We start from the raw sequence: 20,196 nt of genomic DNA, 5'->3' as shown, positions 1-20,196 counted from the left end.
GGCGTCCTCGCGCTGTGAGCCCGTGATGTTCGCCGTGGCCTCCAACGCACTCTGTCGATCAGCCAGCATTTGCGCCTCACGCTCGGCCCGTTGGCGCCTATTCCGGGAGCGGATGCGCTGCGACTTCCTGACCCTGACCGGTTGCACTCGATCCCTGGCGGGCCTGTGTGCCCGATCCGTCCCAGCACGATACAGTTCCAGCCAGGACCATGCTTCATCGGGTGTTTGGAAAAAGTGAGTCCTTTCATCAACGATGATCCGCAGCTTGGCTGGAAAAAGCAAGGAGTATTGAATCCCCTCCTCTCTCAGCTCTTTTTTTATCGACAGAAAAGAGGCCCTGCTCCGCTGCACCTCCTGCGTATAGTCCGGAAATATCGTCACCTTGCTGTTGTCTACCTGGAGGGGCCCACGATCTCTCGCCCTTTGGATCAGCAGATCCCGATCCTTATAGTGCAGCAGTCTGGCCACCATCGGTCGGGGCGGTCGGCTCTCCAGGGGAGGTTTCGCGGGCACCCTGTGCGCTCTTTCCAGGGAGAAGAAGGGGGAGAGGCCCTCCGGCGCCACCACGGTGCGGAACCAGTCCTCCAAGTAGGCCACCGCATCACCCTTCTCAATCTTCTCTGGAAGCCCCACCACCCTCACGTTGTTCCGGCGGTTGCGTCCCTCCGCGTCCTCTGCACGACGCTCCAGAATCGCCAGTCGATGGATAACGTCATCAAGTTTATGCTCCGCCGTGACCACCGCCGGTTTCAGCTCCTGGAGCAGTAGTTCGTTGGATTTCACACGGTCAGAGAGCTTGGCGTGGTCCGCTCTCAGCAGGCCAAGCCCGGACGCCACCTGCGCAATATCCTGGTGCAGCTCATCCTTGGTGGTAGTGATCGCGGCCAAAATGGCGTCAAGACGGAGGTTCAGCCGCATCTCCTGCGGCGAGGGCCCTGTTGGATGATCGCCATCTGCGGCCTCGGACGTCCCGTCACCTTGCTCAGGAGGCGCTGCGAGGCCAGCTCCGTGCGCGGCCATCTCGACAACGGGAAACGTGCCACCAATGCCGCCTCTGTCAATGACGGCCGGCGGCCGCAGTCCGTCCGTCCTTCCCGCCCCTAGGGCCACCTGGCGTGTCCCAATGGCAGGTCACAAGGTGCGCAGCTCCCCGATCACCAGACGGCGCCAATTGTCCTTCCCAGCGCTCCGTCGTCAGCCTCCAGCCCAGGAATGGACCCCGCGCAGCCCCACCGAGATCCTCAGTGCGTCACCAGAGTGCGGAGGTTAGGGGTAGAAGCCCCCTCAGGAGACCGATAGTCAGGGGTCGTCCCACTGAGCAGGTGGAGCCCACCGCCCTCGGCGGTACTGATCCGCGCGGCCACAGCGCACTGCAGGGTCCACACACAGCCTGGTCGGCCTCACCCACTCCTGCCTCCGGCCTGGCCTCCAATCGCTCCGGGCAGCCGCCCCCCCAGCACACGGCCAACTCTCCGTTCCACACTATGTCCTGGTAGCCTCCACTGCAACACCCTCAGGGATGGGTCGGCCACAGGTATCAGCAGCGCCGCCACCGGCGCAGCGCGAGTGATGGCTTCACTCCCCCACCGTCCGGGCCAGCAGGTGGGGGAGGGGCACCGCCCGCGCCAGGGCAGCACCGCCGTCCTTCTCCCTTGCTCCGGTCCCGCTCCCCAGGGTCTCCCAACGGTGCTCCGCTTCACAAGGGCCCCCAGGCGCCTCAAACCGCGCCGCACCTCACATCGCTCCGCTCTCCGAGCCCTGGCTCTTGTGGCGCCGCCATCTTGCCTTTGTTCCTCGGCTACTCCGATCGGGACGCCAGTACCGTCCGCCTGCAGCGCCCCGGGACCCGACGGGGTACAGACGCTCCCCGCTGGTGCAGCGATCCCACCGGAGGCCAGTGCCAGCCGCCAGGTAGTGTGGGGCTAGTTACACCAGGATGAAAACGGGACTCGGCGCGGAGCAACTCGCTCACGCAGCCATCCCGGTCGGCGCCTAAACCACGCCCCCCCGCATCCTACTCAGCTTCAATACACTTTCCATTCTGGGGCTCATGGGAGTCTGTCTAGACTGGATTATTTCCTGATGCCTGCGGCCCAGTCGCCGGCGGTTCGTGAGATTAGACACCTCCCCCGGGGCATCTCTGATCATTCTCCGCTCTGGCTTTGTTTTGAGGTGGGGGTGGAGGCGGCGGGCCGGGTGGCTCCTATCAACCCATGGTACCTCACCTCCCCCGAGACCCGCGATCTCTTGATTAAGTCTTTGGACAATTATTTTTTAGACAACGAGGGGTCCGTCTCCTCTGCAGTTTCCCTGTGGGAGGCCTTTAAGACAGTGATTCGCGGGGCAGGCCCTTTCCCTTATTGTTGAATCCAAAAAGGCGAGGAATCGGGAGGTGGTGGACCTTGAGAGGGAGATTGCTGAGATAGAGGCTGACCTAGAATCGGATGTTACACCTGGTAAACTTCACGCCCTGGGTCTGAAACAATTTGCTTATAGGTCTTTGGTCACAGATGCGGCTAAACTGATGTTTCGGGAGCAACAGGGTCGTTTGTATGATGTGGGGGACAAAGCGGGTAAATTATTGGCATGGTTGGATAAGAAGGAGAGGGCGAATCGTGTGGTGCCTGTGATTCAGACTTCGAATGGTGTGAGAGTGACCGACCCGGTTGGAATAGTTGAATGTTTTGTGGATTATTTTCGTGTGGTTTATACCCCTGTGTCTGAACGAGATGTTGATGACTCTCGCCTTTTGTTGCGGGATATAGCTCTGCCCAGTGTTTCCGATTTAGACCGAGTCTCTTTGGAGTCCCCTTTCACTACGGACGAGATAGCGACGGCCATTCGCTCACTCCGTTCGGGCAAAGCTTTGGGTCCGAATGGATTGCCAATCGAATTGTACAAGCTGCGTCCTGATTGGGTGGCACCCTATCTTCGCACCATGTTTTTGGAATCCCGGGAGCGGGGTATTCTCCCATATGATCAGCGTCTGGCTACGATTGTTGTTATTCCCAAAGAAGGTAAACCTCGGGACCTGTGTTCGTCTTATAGGCCCATTTCCCTGTTGAATGTTGAACCCAAGGTTCTGGCTAAGCTCCTGGCTACCCGCCTCTTGACGGTCATTAGTGGCTTGGTTCATCCGGATCAATCCGGATTTATCCCGCATCGCAACACTGCTCTTAACCTACGTCGTCTCCACGGAGCTGTTGCGAGGGCTGGGCTTCTGACGGAGCCGGCCATTTTGGCTTCGATAGACACCTCGATGGCCTTTGATACGGTAGAATGGCCCTATCTTTGGGCAGCTCTTGAGAAATTTGGTTTCGGACCTGAGTTTATTGGTTGGGTGAAGTTGTTATACGCCGAACCCTTGGCACAGGTAGTGGTAAACGGTCGGGTTTCTGTTCCCTTCTGTCTTGGTAGGGGGACCCGTCAGGGATGCCCCTTGTCTCCGTTGCTTTTCGCGCTTGCCCTGGAACCGTTGGCTGCGTGGCTTCGATGGGAACCTTCACTCAAGGGGATTCGTTGGTCACCGGATTTTGAAGACCGCGTCTCGCTTTACGCGGATGACATTCTTCTGTATCTTACTTCCCCGCGCAAATCTTTAAATGTCTTATTTGACGTTCTTACTTCATTTGGTGCTAACTCGGGTTTGGTTATTAATTGGGCTAAATCCTGTGTGTATGTTCTCTCGGGTGTTTTGCCCCCATTACCGGACAGATTCCCTATCCAGATTGTCCAGTCTGGCTTTAAGTATTTGGGGATCTTTATTACGCTGGACTCTTCACTCCGGTTCGAGCGTAATCTCCTCCCCCCGCTTCTTAGATTGCGACTGGATGTGGCCCGTTGGCGTAAGCTACCCCTGTCTCCTCTGGGCAGGGCTGCCCTTTTTAAAATGATGTCTTTGCCGCGATTCTTATACGCGCTTCAAAACTCTTATGACGACGTTCCCGCTACCTATTTCCGAGCGATCGAGAGTCTTCAAAGACAACTGATCTGGGACGGGCGTCCACGTATCGCCCTTGCGAAACTTACCATCCCTTGGTATGACGGGGGCATGGCGCTCCCCGATATCAAGAGATATTATTGGGCTACCCAGCTGTCTGCCATTAACCACGCAATGTATTCCCCGGGTCGAGATCCGGCCTTTGAGATGGATAGACTCCAACTGCCGGGAGGGGATTTTAACAGGGCGCTTTATTCCAGATCGGCCGGGCGCCATCTTACGGGCCCGTCCAGGACCGCAGTCAATGTGTGGCGCGCCGCGAATGTGAGTTTGGGATGGGAGAATCGACTGACAATGGCGACTCCGCTTTATGCTTCTGAACGTTTGGGGTGTCTCTGGTCTACTAAGGGCTTTGACCGCTGGGATATGATTGGGATATGTAAAGTGGGTGATGTCTGTGTGCAGGGTAGAGTGAAGTCTTTCCAGGCCCTTAAGACAGAATATGACTTGAGTGATAGAGAGTTTTTTCGGTATCTGCAGGTCCGGCATGCCCTGGCCTCAGTTCTGACTCCTGATGTGCCTCTGCCCGAGTCCTCCCCCCTTGAGGATCGCATACTGGATGGACACCTGCCCGATAGCACTATCTCCCTTATTTACAAAAAACTGATTAATAATCGCGCTGACTTACTGGTCCGACTTAGGGAGGTTTGGGTCGGTGACGGGTTGGACTTGGATGACGAGGATTGGCAGTCGGCACTCTCTTCTCCGAAAGAGGTCGCCATCCCCGCCCGTCTTCGTTTGGTTCAACTTAAGATCCTCCACCGGGTGTATGTGACTGGTCCGCGTCTGGTAGTAATGGGTTTTTCCCCGGATGGCTTATGCAAGCGTGGTTGTGGGATGAGTGCTACATTTCTGCATATTCTTTGGGAGTGCCCGGTGGTAGCAGCCTACTGGATTGATGTGCTTGCGGTGATGACTGTTGTGACTGGTATTACCCTGTGGCCTGAGGCCCGACGATGCCTGTTGAATGTGTGGGAACCCACCGACTATTCTGTGGCCCAGACCAGATGGGCGACCTTGGGATACATGGTCGCGAAGTGGGACATTGCGCAACTCTGGGGCGCATCCAGACCTCCCGACGTCTCGGTGTGGGAGGATAACATGGACTGGTCCATGTTCCGAGAGAAGACCGTCTATGTGGCTAGGGGCAGACCCAGGGCGTGGACGAAGATTTGGGGTCAGTGGAACGCATATCGTGGCGATATTTGTACCTCTCCCTTGGTTGACACTCCCGATGCTACCCTATCTCCCTAGGCTGGCGTTCCCGAAATTTTTCATGCTCTTTTAGGATTTTCCTGTCCTCCCCGCTGTCCCCCCCCCCCCCGGCCTTGCCGAGTCCTATTGATTGTGCTTTTGTCTTCCTGATTAGTGGCTTTCCCCTCTGCCTTCTGGGCTGACTTGATTAATGTATATTCGCCTTGTTTAAAGTTCGTTGTTTTTTATGCCTAATACAGAAAATTGTTATGTCCTGTACTATGTTTGAGCAATAATTGGTATCTGATGTGTGCCTGGCCATGGCAGGGATCGTTTGCTTCTTATTTTGTGCGTTGCTATTAGCGGCCAGCCCGTGTGGTTGTAGGCCCATCTTTGTAATTTTTATTTGATTGCTCAATAAAAGTCTTTAACCAAAAAAATAAATAAATAAATAAAACGACTCTTGGCTGAGAGCGAAACTGCCACGCTGATTTTATTAGATCTCAGCGCGGCCTCCGATACTGTGTCCCACTCCACCTTGGTGGAACGACTGGTGACATGGTGGATTACTTCCTTCCAGAAAGATAGGTCCGTTCAACTTTTTTCATGAGAGGCGAGGTTCAGAGATTTGTGCCTTGACCTGTGGAATCCTCTAGGGCTCAGCTTTGAGTCATATCGTGTTTAACCTGTATGTTCGCCCTCTCGCAAGCGTGGTGGAGAGTTGTGGTCTAACCCTGTCCTCCTATGCAGACAACACAAATTATCTTTTCCTTGCCGTCTGCATAGAGGTACAAACCCAAGTGGCTAAAGTGGCCTCCACCTGTTTTGCTCTGATGAGGAGTGTGAGGAAGATTATTTGCATTATTCCCCACTCAGCACAAAGAACACTGATCCAGGCCTTGATACTATCATGAGTAGATTATGGTATTATTCTCTATTTGGATATTGACAAGGCCTCTATTCACCGTCTGCAGGTTGTACAGAATTCAGTGTCGAGACTCTTGTATCGGCTCCCATAGCATGCCCCGTCTTCGCCTCTCCTTCGTGAGCTGCACTGTCTCACAATTGAAAAAATAATTAAATTTAAAGTCCTATTTTTTATATTCAAGGCTAGAGCTGGACTAGGACCTCGCTATATCAAGGATCTGGCGGCACCTTATCAGCCCAGACGGACATTGAGATCATGTCATCAGGCTTTATGCCTTGTGCCCAGAATCCGTCTGGTGTGTATGGGAGGTCACTCCTTTGCATATTTGGGCCCAAAACTTTGGAATGCCCTCCTGGAATCTTTAAGGCACGGCACGTCTCTGCAATATTTTCGCAAGAACTTCATGACCTGGTTATTCTAATTTTCCAGTTAGACATTTCTATCCATGCTTAGCGCCGGGAAACCCGCTGGGTAGCCATGCACTTTATAAAGTGGACATAATATTAGCAATAATAATATTGTGCTACCAGGGACCTTAGTAGTTACTTTGGACCTTCATTTCATAACCCTGTTGCACAATACACTTTTATGAAACTTGGGATTTAACTAGCTATTTTGGGTCTTCCCCCCCAGTTTCGCAAAGCGCCTGTCTCTATTTACCTTTAAGACTCCACTACTTGGTCCCAGATTTCTCCTGCTTAATTATGGGATCGCATTTTCTGTGATTCAATCCCCTTGACCATCAAGTGTTGATTAGTATGCCTGGTGTACTTACTTATACTTAAAGGCTCCATCCCTTGAATTCCGTTTCTCTTATCTGTATGCAGAGTTAAAGTGACATGTACTTCTTCGTGTGCTCAGTCAAATCTACTAGTCATGATGATGACCTGGGAAATTGCACAAAAGTCAAAACACTATTGACACTGATATGGCTACAAAGACATTTTAAATACTAATGCAGACTATTATCCTGTGAATCACATGAACTATAACAAATGCTCTGCACACTATGGGCCCGATACACAAAGGTAAAGTTAGAACAAAAGTCTAACTTAGGCCTAAACTCTAACTTTACTGCTTTTCAGCATTCACAAAAGAAAGTTACCACTAGTAACTTTACTGTACTAGTAGTTAGTTTACTAGAAGCAAAGTTACTAGCAGTAACTTACCCTTGTGAATACCAAAAAGTAGTAAAGTTTGACTTTTGGTATAACTTTATCTTTGTGAATCGGGCCCTACATGCCTATATTCGGTCACTGAAAATGTAACTTTTTTGATTTAGTTTGAGGGCGTATTCCCTCACTACTAGCACACTGTGTCTACTTTTCCATACTGAGCATATATCTGTAATATGATTTATCCATTTATCTATGCCCGACAAGGAGTCCTATTACTTGAAGCATAAATCATCACAATTGGTCTAGTTTTACACCTGCATCTAGCCCACCTCTCTACAGGTACAGGTCGGACAATCTCTTTTAGAGAATTCGACAGTGCTTGAGATACTCTATTACATTAGGCCCACAGACCATACACTGCTCAATCCAATTATTCGATGTGGCCTTCTGGCGTGGAAGAGGATTAACAAAAAAAAACTGAAAGAGATCCCTTGGAACATGCCTCCTCCACCCCTTTTTGAGGCAATACTGGGCCTTTGAGCCGTGAATGCAAGTTAAGATGGGAAGTTTGGTCCGCAGAAGGAACAAACAACTTCGAACACCTGAATACTGAAGAAGAAATCAAGTTATTTTGCAAACTATGTTCTTAGCATATTGTGGGTTCTGACGAGCACTGGAAAAGCATACAAATATCCCACTGCTTAAGAAAAAGACTGGGACAATATTGATCATGCTTCCTACCTCCCCAAAACTGACATATATCCAGACAGTGAGTCAACACTGAGGGGTTGTTTTTCGACTATGCCAAACCATTATACTCCACTTACTCTCCACAACGATAGAGCACAACACGCTCAGCCCTCCACAGGGCTTGGTCGCCCCACTCACTGCTGCCGCTCCTGCCTGCCTGTGCCGCCTCCTGCCTGCAGATTCCTTCGCTCGCTGCTCCTGGGAATTTCCCGCTGCTCCTGGGAATTTCCCGCTGCTCCTGAGAATTTCCCGCTGCCCGCTGCTTCTTGGAATTTCCCGCCGCTGCCTCCCTGCGGCCCTGCCCCCCTGTGATTCCATTCGCCGCCCCGCTCCCGCCACCCAGCTGCTCCTCCCTCCCGGCTCCTTACTTATGACGCCCCCAGAGCGACCGCGCAGCGGACGCGCGCAGCGGGAGCACCGATTGAGCGCCGAAGGTGCGCAAAAGGTAAGCCCGTCTGCGCCCGTCCGCGCCTGGCCCGCGCCCAGCGCCAGGACCCCTGGCCCTCCCCGCCGAGGCAAGACGACCCGACTGACCTACGATGCCGCCACTCTCAACGCACTCAATGCCGGCCGGACACACGCCTGCTGCCGAGCCACCCCGAGACGCACCCACGGACCCTTCACCTGCTGCACCTGCAAGTTACCTGCCTCCGAACCTGCCCCGCACCCGCCAAGACAAACACCAGCAGCAACCACCTCAAGTGCATCCTGATCAACACCCGCTCCGTCCACAGACACGCCGTGGAACTCTGGAACCTCCTCGCCGCTACATCACCGGACGTCGCCTTCCTCACGGAAACCTGGATGAACGCCTCCTTTGCACCCGACATCGCCATCGCCATCCCGGACGGGGACAAGATCATCAGGAGGGACCGCATCAACCAGACCGGAGGTGGCATCGCCATCGTCCACAGGAACACCATCCTCATCACGAACGACGCCAACGACTCCTTCGCCGCAGCCGAACATCTCCACTTCCAGATTCACACCGACCCTAAGACGACCCTCAGAGGCACCCTCGTCTACAGACCCCCGGGACCACGCACACAATTCAGCGAAGACATCACAGACTTCATCAGCCCGCACGCCCTCCCCTCCACCGACTACATCCTCCTCGGGGACCTCAACTTCCACCTGGAGAACAACAAGGACCGCAACACCACCGCCCTGCTGGAAAACCTCGCCAACCTCGGACTCAAGCAACTGGTCAACACCCCCACCCACTACGCCGGCCACACGCTTGATCCAGTCTTCTCTTCCAGCAAGTACATCACCTTCAGCCACGCCACCGGACTCCACTGGACCGATCACAGCTGCGTCCACTTCAGCTTCAAAAGATCCACGACCCACCACCACCCGCAACAGGTACCTCACAGGAATTGGAGCAAGATCACCGCAGACCAGCTCACCACCTCCCTCAGCCAGAGCCCACCCGCCAACACAACGGACCCCAACGAAGCAGCCCGCAACTTCACACAGTGGCTGACCGCCTGCGCCGACGACCTCGCGCCACTAAAGAACCCTCCCAGCAGACCCAGAAGCAAGAAGGCATCCTGGTTCACCGACGACCTCAAGGACTCCAAGAAGACCTGCCGCACCCTCGAGAAAGCCTGGCTCCTCGACCGGACCACCGACAACATGACCGCCCTCAAACACGCTACCCGCAAGCACCACCAGCTCATCCACACCACCAAGAAGAAATCCCTGAAGGAACGACTGGACAACAACGCCCACGACAGCAAAGAGCTCTTCACTATCGTCAAGGAGTTCTCCAACCCCAGCACCGGCACCAACGACATCACTCCGTCAAAAGACCTCTGCGACTCCCTCGCCTCGTTCTTCCACCGCAAGATCGCCGACATCCACAACAGCTTCGGCGCCCCACCCACGCACCCAACCGTCGAACCAACGCCCCCCACCGCCACCCTTCGCACCTGGACCACGGTGACCACCGAAGACACAGCCCGCACGATGAACACCATCCACTCCGGATCACCGACCGACCCCTGCCCACACCATGTCTTCAACAAGGTCGACTCCACCATCGCACCCTAAGCACGCCGAGATCAGCGCCCTCCTGAAGAAACCTACAGCGGACCCCACCGATCTCAAAAACTTCCGCCCCATCTCGCTCCTCCCTTTTCCTGCTAAAGTCATCGAGAAGATCGTCAACAGACAGCTGACCGCCTTCCTCGAGGCGAACGGATCCCTCGACCCCTCGCAGTCCGGCTTCAGAGCCAACCACAGCACCGAGACCGCCCTCATCGCAGCCACCGACGACATCCGGACCCTGCTCGACAAGGGGGAAACAGTGGCCCTCATCCTCCTGGACCTCTCCGCTGCGTTCGACACGGTCTGCCACCGCACCCTAGTCCAGCGCCTCAGCAACATCAGTATCCAAAAGAAGGCACTGGAGTGGATCATCTCGTTCCTCGCCGGAAGAACACAAAGAGTCCGCCTCCCCCCGTTCCGCTCCGAGGCCACCGAAGTCATCTGCGGCGTCCCGCAAGGATCTTCACTCAGCCCCACCCTCTTCAACATCTACATGAAACCTCTCGCAGCTATCGTACGCCAACACAACCTCAACATCATCTCTTACGCCGACGACACCCAGCTGATCCTCTCCCTCACCAGAGACCCCGACACCACCAGAACCTGCCTACACGAAGGGATGAAAAACGTCGCAGAGTGGATGAAGGACAGCCGCCTGAAACTGAACTCGGACAAGACGGAAGTCCTCATCCTGGGATCTTCGCCCTACGCCTGGGACGACTCCTGGTGGCCCCCAGCCCTGGGCACCGCACCCAAGCCAACCGACCACGCACGCAACCTGGGCTTCATCCTGGACCCCTCCCTCTCGATGACCAGACAAGTCAACGCCGTCTCCTCATCGTGCTTCAACACCCTGCGTATGCTTCGCAAGATCTTCCGCTGGATCCCGACCGAGACCAGGAAGACTGTCACCCAGGCACTCGTCACCAGCCGACTGGACTACGGAAACGCCCTCTACGCCGGAACCACAGCCAACCTACAGAAAAGACTCCAGCGCATCCAGAACGCCTCCGCCCGACTCATCCTGGATGTCCCCCGACGCAGCCACATCTCCAGCCACCTGAGGAACCTGCACTGGCTCCCCGTCGACAAGAGGATCACGTTCCGGCTCCTCACCCACGCACACAAGTCTCTCCACGACCTGGGCCCCAAGTACCTCAACGACCGCCTGACCTTCTACACGCCCACCCGCCAGCTACGGTCCACCAGCCTCGCCCTCGCAGCCGTACCACGCATCCGAAAAGCCACCGCCGGAGGAAGATCCTTCTCTTACCTGGCTGCCAAGACTTGGAACTCCCTCCCCATCCACCTTTGGCTGACCCAGGACCATCTCGCCTTCAGGAAACAACTCAAGACCTGGCTGTTCGAGCAGTAGCATACCCCTCCCCCCAAGCGCCTTGAGACCCTCCCGGGGGAGTAGTGCGCTATACAAATGGCATGATTGATTGAATGAACATATGTCATCACTAGCAACATCATTGCTTCTCAGATAGCAAAAATCCAGTGGCTGAATTGCCAACCCATTACTTACTCTCAAATATTCTGCAGTGGCACAATATCGCCATCTTGATAAGGATCTATTTTTCATCTGATACATAAAAAGGAAAAGAAAAGTGACCTAAACCACCTACAGGCTCACAACTCTAGTAGACTGTGATGGTAAGATCTTTGCAAAATATCTTCGTAAAAAAATATTTGCCTGGGCTACAGAGAAGACAGTAATACCTTTCCAGCAGATAGGGTTTTGGCCTGGATACCCTACCATTAATAACATCACTGCCTTGATCCGGTTAGCCCAGAATTCCATAGAGAAGCAGCGCTCACTGTTTATTAGATCAATTACAGTACGGCATTCAGCATAGTCAACTGTTCTCTCAAATGAGCCAAGCGGCAAAACTGTGTTTTCAATTACCCACTTCTTCATTTTATAAAGGCCCTACATGAAGAGACATGGTCACAAATCAAACTATCAGTTTAAATTTTATTTCACCTAAAATCTACATGCAGAATGGATTAAAAGAGAGTTGTATATTCGTTCCTCTTTTCTTTTCTTTTTACATCTCTGATCTGCATATATATTTGGATCATGCTGATGGTATACCACTAAAACTAGGGAAACAACCGATAACACATCTAGCATACTCATATGACCTGGTCATTTTTCCATCGACAGCTAAAGGCCTTGTATATCAATAATCACGTCGTTATTATTTGAACACAAAGAACTCTTTTGGTTAATCAATCTAAATCAAAAGTAATGTGTTTTGGGAAAAGTAATAAGCAAAAAACACGGAAAACTGGCACTGTACTAATTGAAAAAGTAGGGTTTTATGATTATCTTGGCGTATCCATACATGACAAACAAAAATGGAAGGTCGAGCGTAGAAGCAAAGAAGCAAACAATAGGAATTATATCTACCTCCACCAGGAGGTTTTCAACGATATATGGAGGAAGGGCCACTGATCAGTGTTCAACGCAACAATAATACCTTCACTACTGTATTGTTCACCAGTTTTCAACTCAAAAAACAATACTAGACTTGAGTCTTATCCATATGCAAGCGACAATACCTCTGTTTAATCTATGGTCTTCAACCCCTCAAAGCATGACACATCTAGAAGGGACCATTCCATCATTATGGCCTCTCCATATGGCAGCAACAATAAACATCATTTGTGACTCTGTCAGGGCTAATAATGACACACTTAAGTGGCTCATAATTGAAGACCGAAATATAAACATTGATATGAAGTGGGGGGCTGAATCTTTTGATACTAAAGAAATCAGTTGTGGCACAGAACTACCTCTAACCTAATATCCTTAGTGGGATGCCCAAAGTTATTCAGAAGAGACAAACAACCTTGTTGGATAACTGTCATGAGGAACACTTTCAAGCATCACTGAAATATAAACATATAGATTTGGATCTAGACTGTTATATTATTGCAAAAAACCATATATCAGCTTAAATTTGGAAGGTCATTAAAAATGATTTTTTAAATGACTGTACATTCTAATTGGAGACTTTGAAGATCGAGGAACGCATGTTGTGTAGGATGCTAGGGATGTAGGCTGTGCGGCTATAAGGATGAGTGAATAGGTCACATTATTTGTCTGTGCCCAACCCTCTGGATATTTGGAAGGAGTATCTATACGAACACTTCTGAGCCCTCAAGATGAGGACAAAAGTAGAGGCTGTTAAATTGTCTTTTAATGCACACAGTAATTCTTTTATTAGTAATCTTATGGAATTTAATTGATCAAGCCTACTTTCATCTCAAACATGTCAGCAAGAGACAGTAGTTTTAAGTTATTTATTGTCCTAATGTTTTTAACTATTATTTTGATCACAGAATTGAAATGAATGTCCTATAAAGGGGGATGTCTTATTAAGGGGTTTATTAGTTTTTACACTTTTAGGTCTTATTGTAATTAGTTATTTATACAATAAATTCACTTCTTACTCCGTCTTAAGAAGTAGTTGATTCAAAGTGGAAACTATATACTTCATACAGTAAATAAGATATACATTTGATTTTATCATTTGGATATCAAGTGCGATATCGTATCCTATTCAGCGCCTTGAGACCCTCACGGGATATCCAGGGTCATATCATATCATATCATATCATATTCAGCGCCTTGAGACCCGCACAGGTGAGTAGTGCGCTCTAAAAATCCCTGATTGATTGATTGGTATCTGGACATCAATTCTACCAATAGTAGTCGGCAATGCTGCAGCTTCAGAGCAGGAGAAATCTGAGAACATTTTATATATTTGAGACATCAACATTACAACTAAGTACAAAGGAATGGGTAGCAAATAGAAACCATGAACTTCTAATTAGACATCTATTCTTACTCAAATTGTCACAACAATGTAAATGTATTCATCAAGAGGTAGTTTACAGTACAGAGTATGTTACGATTAGAATCAGTAACAGAAGTTCAAAATAAATAATTTCAAATTAAAAGCTCTTAGAGTCACATTTCCTATGTAAAAACCTATAGTTTAGTAATGTGTTTAACAGATAATTTAGAATAGCAGATATGTGTAAAATATTTGTAACTTATGAGCTGTTTGTCAGTTAGAGACGTTTATCCATCTTTTATGCATTCATACCTGAATAAGTGGCTGTTAAAATCTCATCAAATCCATCTTTCCCAACACATCCTCCTTGTATTGATGTGACACTTTCCGATAATGCCTAATCACAACAAAAAACTGATTAACCGCTTTCACATTCAAGTTAAAGAGCACAGTAAATGTACACAGTACAGTAACGTGGATTGGGAACACACATTACAACTTCAATCATGAAAAAAACAGTAGAACAAAAACTCAATGCTGTTATTGTTGTTGAAAATGAATCTTTTTATTTAGCCTTTGAACTGTCTCAGAAAGGAGTTCTGACCTTATCTTGAAAATCAGAAAAACTATAATAATGAACATGATAAGTGCAAACATTGGGAATATTAAAGTTCTGAGAACATGACAGTAAATTATTAGAACCTGGGATAAACTGGAGAGTGTTTGTACATTTCCTGTGCTTTGCTAAATACCCATCCCCATCCATGAGGTGTATTGCCCACCCAACCTCATGGCAGAGAGGCCTACAGCTGAGCTCTATATTGGCTCTTTATTTATATACATCTTAAAGGGAGACTTTAGTTTTACGATTAGCTTCCACGATCAAAGGGATACTAATCATGTGATATGGGACAGGAAGAAAATAACAAACCCATCAACCCTGTATTGTGCTTTATCCACCACCACCACAAGGAGTTCTCGCCTCCAAATGTCTTGCCAATGTGTAATTACTATTTTTTGGATTACAATACTACTAAAATTAAGGCTTCTGGGGTGTGATTTGATCCCATACACCACATGATTCAGATCAAATCCAGACACTTTTGCTGATGTAGAAGCTGCTTAAATATATCAAAATTAAATGGCTGCTCCCCTACTTCCTTTCTTGGGCCTGCTGGGGTTGGGTCAGACCCTTACCGCCTTTATCTGCCACATTTTCCTACGGCATGTACATTCAGGTGAATTCAACTGCAACTGAACACAAATCAATCAAATTTATAAAGTGTGCAGCTGCATCCAAAGAGGCATTCAGGCGCTAGTGCCTTTAAAAGTAAAACAAACTCAGAATGGAAGGCCTATATATCAAACAGATAGGTCTTCAGAAGTTTACCAAACACCGATTCGGTGGGGGCAAAGCGAAGAGTCGAAAGCAAAGAGTTCCAGAATTAAGCGGTTAAGAAGGAAAAGGAGCAGCCACCTCTTCTTGCCCTGAGGACACAAAGAACACGTAGAAGTTTTTGTCCATTGGAGTGTAGTGATCTCTCCTGATGGTAGGGAGGCAATCTTTTTCTTAGATAGCAGAGGCCTTTTTGCTCACACGTTGTGTAGGCAAATGTTAGGGCTTTAAATATGATGCGGCTAACAATGTGAAGTCAACGAGACTACGCAAGGGGGCCATGACAGAGCAGCAAGCCCGAATCTTCAGAATCAGCAAAGCTACAGAGTTCTGAATAATCTGCATGCAGCAAACCAGATACAATGGTAGACCTAAGTAGAGGTTATTCATATAATCAAGATTTGAGGTTACCAGGGCTTGAAGGACGGAGTTACGGTTTTCCTCAGGAATCAAGTGGATCATCTTCCTGACCGATTCCAGAATGAGGAAACAGCTGGCTGACACTTCTCTAACCTGAGGTTCAAAAGTTAAGTTGGGGTCAAATTTGACCCCCAGATTTCTTACCACTGATGAAGTGGTGGGGGAGGGGACCTAGCTCAGAGGGCCACCAGTTATATGCGTCTAGGTGACTGTCAGTGCCCAAAAAAAGAGTATCTCTGTTTTGTCAGAGTTCAATTTGAGACATCCCTTAAATGCAGTTAATGCTCCCATATCCTTCTGCGGGAATGAGAGCATCAGCTGCGTGTCGTTGGTGTATGAGATGAACATTACGCCCTATGTCTCCACCAAATTAGCCAGGGGTCCATCCTGAGGTACCCTGTACTCAAGCAGTTTGGCGAAGGATGTAAAGGGGGAGAGCCTGACTGAGTGCAATGGTTCTGATTTTAGTTTTCCAAAAAACGGGCGAGTTGTTGGTTGACCCACTTCTCCAACATTTAGTAGCAGCAGGGAGATTGGCCGGACGTTGCTATGCATTGAAGAATTGAAGAAGGCATCTTGCACGCCGAAACACGCATAGAGAAAAACAAGATCTTTTCACCATCTCAGCCACACTTTCACATTAATAAGATTATCATTGATTGTCTTTTGTTGTGTAATACAGAAATATTAATTTCTTTTCAGTTGTTGTAATGATTGGTTATGTATAATTGGTCATAATTTCAAATTGTCTGTTATGAAGTATTATGGTTGCTTAGTGATTTATGTCAATGTCAGAGTTTTAAAATTTTATATATGAAATATCAATAAAATGAAAGTTTTAACTTAAATGTGTTGTACACGGAGTCTAAATACTCACTAATGTTTTTGCACACAGGGCTGGATATGTAATTTTTGCCCTTCAGTTGCCTAGGATTGTTACTGTTCATATTTCAAGATCGATTCAGTAACACAATGTACAACTTTCCTTCACAAAAACTGAGGAATATAATCCATTGTTAATAACGAAATAGTTGTCACTGAGAGAATGGTCCAGGATGGTGGGACTTCTAGGTTCATCCATCCAAGTGATATATGCGAAGCCATTACAATACAGGACCTGCCAGGGACTGAAGGTTCATTACCTCCAGAGATTTTGCCTTATTCAGAGAAAAACATATTATTAGAAGATGTAAATCTAAAGCTCCAGTGGTGGTTAAACTACATAGAAACATCAAATGGAAGAGTCATCTTCAACTGATACATGAAAAATATTCCAATGGGAGAAAATCTGATGATGTGTAAGTTGTTGAAGAGTATACGCCAAATGTGGCCAGTCATATAGCAATAACACCACCTTTAGGACATCAACTAAGTTTATGACTATTCTTTAGCCAGCAACCAAAAGAAAAGCCATCAAGCAAGGGACGTTCAGGAAAACTTGGATGCAAGTGTGATTATTATTACCGTAGAGGGAATGAATAAAAAATGCACACTGTGATGCCACAGATTTTTGAAGATGTGGGTCACTGTATGTGGCTGAATATTTTTTTCTAATACAAACGCATAAGAAAAACATTTAAAAAATTGAAAATTTTAAACTGGACATATGTAGCAGCATCGCTACCCAAACTCCTTTTTATCATTTTCAACTTTTAAAAGAGAATAAATGTTGCATGCCTATGGAAACATCAAAGAAAAAACACTGTCACATTTAGGCTGCCCGGGAAATCTACAGTTCCTGGAAGAAGCAGTGATAGATGGTCAATTCATTTTGACTGTCTTCCGAAGGTCACATGGTGTTCTGCTTCTATTCCTCTTGCTCCAATGCAGAGGTGGTAAGATTGATCATAAATGTGATTAAGAATATGCAACAGAAAACTGATGATTCCAGAGAGTAACTTTTTCTTTTCTATCACAAGATGTTCATTAACATTAATAAACAGTGCAGTGAAAATTAGACTCATTCCTTCCTAAAGGCCCTTGGCTAGCCATAAGGATCACCAGGAAGGTAAACATCTATCTGTCAAGAACACATAAGATGCATGTATTAACAGTCAGCTGAAGTACTTTGGAGACAGGCTGTCTAGCCAAGAAACAAGCAAATACAGTCCGACAGATCTTGGACTAAAATTTCATTCTGCTCTTACCTTACTTGAAGGAATCAAGGAACCTTCTTAACGGAATTTATGTAAATCTATGTTTTGAAAGTATATCAAATACAAGTGTTCTACTGTAATAAAGAATTCCATAAACCTTCAATTTGTGAATTGAATTCAACTATACACAACTATAAATTGTGAGGAAGTTTCTATGTTCCTTGGAAAAAAAATAAAGGTCAATAAAAGCTCTTTGAACATTAAGCACTGTATCTGATTAAAAAGTGGCTGGCATTTATACATTATCACATGGTAAGTGAATAAGAGCTTTCCCTAGCCTAGGAAAAGACAAGGAAAACACATCTCTAACAACTCAAAAATAACTTGTGGCAAATTGAAGATTAATGTTTCTCACTGAAAAGATAATCTTGACTCACTCCTCCAAAGAGGTTTAAGTACATTTTTCAGAAAACCTTAGGGACCGATTTAGATCTAGGTAGAGGGGATACTCCGTCACAAACATGGAGGTTTTTACCGCCACCATATTTCAAGTGCATTATATTCTACAACACTTGTAATATGGCGGACAGGATATCTGTTATATTTGTGACGTAGTACCCTATCCACTAAGATCTAAATCAAGCCCTTAATTTTAAAACACTGTCAATACCAAAGGCAAGTAATACAGGAATTACATTTTTCCAGACTACTGCAGCAATTAAAATTGGTGCTTGGGACTGGATGATACAAGTTCATTAATCAAGAAAGAAGCATATTTATACACAAAATGCGGAAAGTCATAACAAAAGAGACAACATTTATTTTGTACGGAATAAGGGAGCATGTATCGAATGCAAGTGATTGAGTCCAAAAGTCAAGAAGTGCTCTAGTAACGTACAGAGCCTGCACTCAGTTGACAACTAATACTATTATACTTGGTAAACAGATTAAAGGCAACATGTAAGGAAACAACAGTAAGAACTCACAAATCCCATACCATTGAACAGAAAGGACCAAAAATATGCACTTACGGCTTTCAGAACACTTCTTACTTAAGTATAAGAGTTTACTAGTTTACTGTTTACATGTGTTTTAATGGGACAAGAATGAGGTTTCCACAATTGAGGGGACTAGAAGGAATTGAAAAAGATGAGCGCCTCATAAGCAGCTCTGAGGTATGAATTGCAGATTAAGTGAAATGGTGTGCAGACATTTTGACTAATGAGAATAATGTATTTTTAGTTAGGAAACTGATATCATTTTATTTTTTCTTTGTGATTTATTGGCTACATATTTGATACTCCATTGCGTAAAATAATACTTAACACAAAGAAAATATTGTTTTCCCTGAAGAAGGGTTAGAGTAGCTCCTGAATGCATTGAATGTTACTACCATAATGAATGAAACACAGAATTAGTTTGGTATTTATATAAATTATATTATAATTAGGAGCATTTCCTCAATCGATATAATAATTTGATTAACATGAACATACCAATTTTTCTTTAATGAATTGGGAATTCTAAATGTATTGAAGAGTCTGTTCGTTTCACAAGGAAGTACACATGCATGTCAGATTACTACAAGTTCATGTGTTTGACCCTTAAGGCAGAAATCAGATAATGTGAACTTCATCACCACATCTGAATTTCAACCACTGGTACAGGTCTCAATACCAGTATAGAACTTCTATATTTTAAGTTCTGGCTACAAACAGCTTTAGCTGTCTTTAAGAGGCTTACTCTTTCCAATACTTTGAATATACTTCGAGTGGACAATTCAACTCCTTGCTCATGATTGGATGGCTTTGTGTTGTTCGTTTTGCATATCTGCTCGTAATTCAATGACTATTCCCCCTATTCTTGGCTTTGTCTGCCCAGCAGCATTTTGGGATCAATGTGTTTTGATGGGCGGATTCATTTCAATTGCTTAAATCAAATCTGGCACTGCAGCGCATATCAGGGATCTTTTTCTTCCCTCGCTCTCTCCCTGCCTGCTTCCACTCCTCCTTTTATTCTTCTCTCCTTATTCATCCCTAGGCGCATCCCACCAACCGACTGTCACTTTCTGTCCGTCCTTAAGCCGCTTAGCATTTGGAGGATCATCTGCCGTACTATTAGCATGCAGTCATCTTAAAATGTTTCTTGGCCATTCCAAGATGGCTGACTAAGAGTGTACATGTGAACGCAGTGCAGCAAGCATCTTTCAGTGGATTTTGTTAAATATGAAGAACCTGCTTCAAATATGGCTGCTGTGGATGTGTGCATAGTCATGGTGACCATCTTTTGGTTGGGTTTTCACAAACTATAACAAAATGCAACACAAAGATGGAGGCTACTGCTATGCATGTCTACATTGAGGAAAAACTGGAACTGAGTTGGAACAATTAAAAATTCCTGACAAGGCAGGGCCTGTCCTAAAGGATGCAG

General features: G+C 47.3%; 1 protein-coding gene across 1 annotated transcript in view; it reads right to left on the bottom strand.

Annotated features, from left to right (window-relative positions):
* The window catches only part of BBS7 (Bardet-Biedl syndrome 7), a 388,515-nt gene that overhangs the window by 180,059 nt on the left and 188,260 nt on the right, over positions 1 to 20,196 (bottom strand). The window contains exon 9 of the mRNA XM_078676844.1: positions 14,167 to 14,251. Coding sequence (XP_078532970.1) covers positions 14,167 to 14,251 — 85 coding nt within the window. The remainder of the gene's footprint in view (positions 1 to 14,166; positions 14,252 to 20,196) is intronic.

Source organism: Lissotriton helveticus, chromosome 2_1 (assembly GCF_964261635.1).
Source record: "Lissotriton helveticus chromosome 2_1, aLisHel1.1, whole genome shotgun sequence".
In the NCBI taxonomy this organism is placed as follows: Eukaryota; Metazoa; Chordata; class Amphibia; order Caudata; family Salamandridae; genus Lissotriton; species Lissotriton helveticus.
The sequence above is the reverse complement of the archived record's forward strand: the minus strand, read 5'-3'. Positions and strand labels throughout refer to the sequence as shown.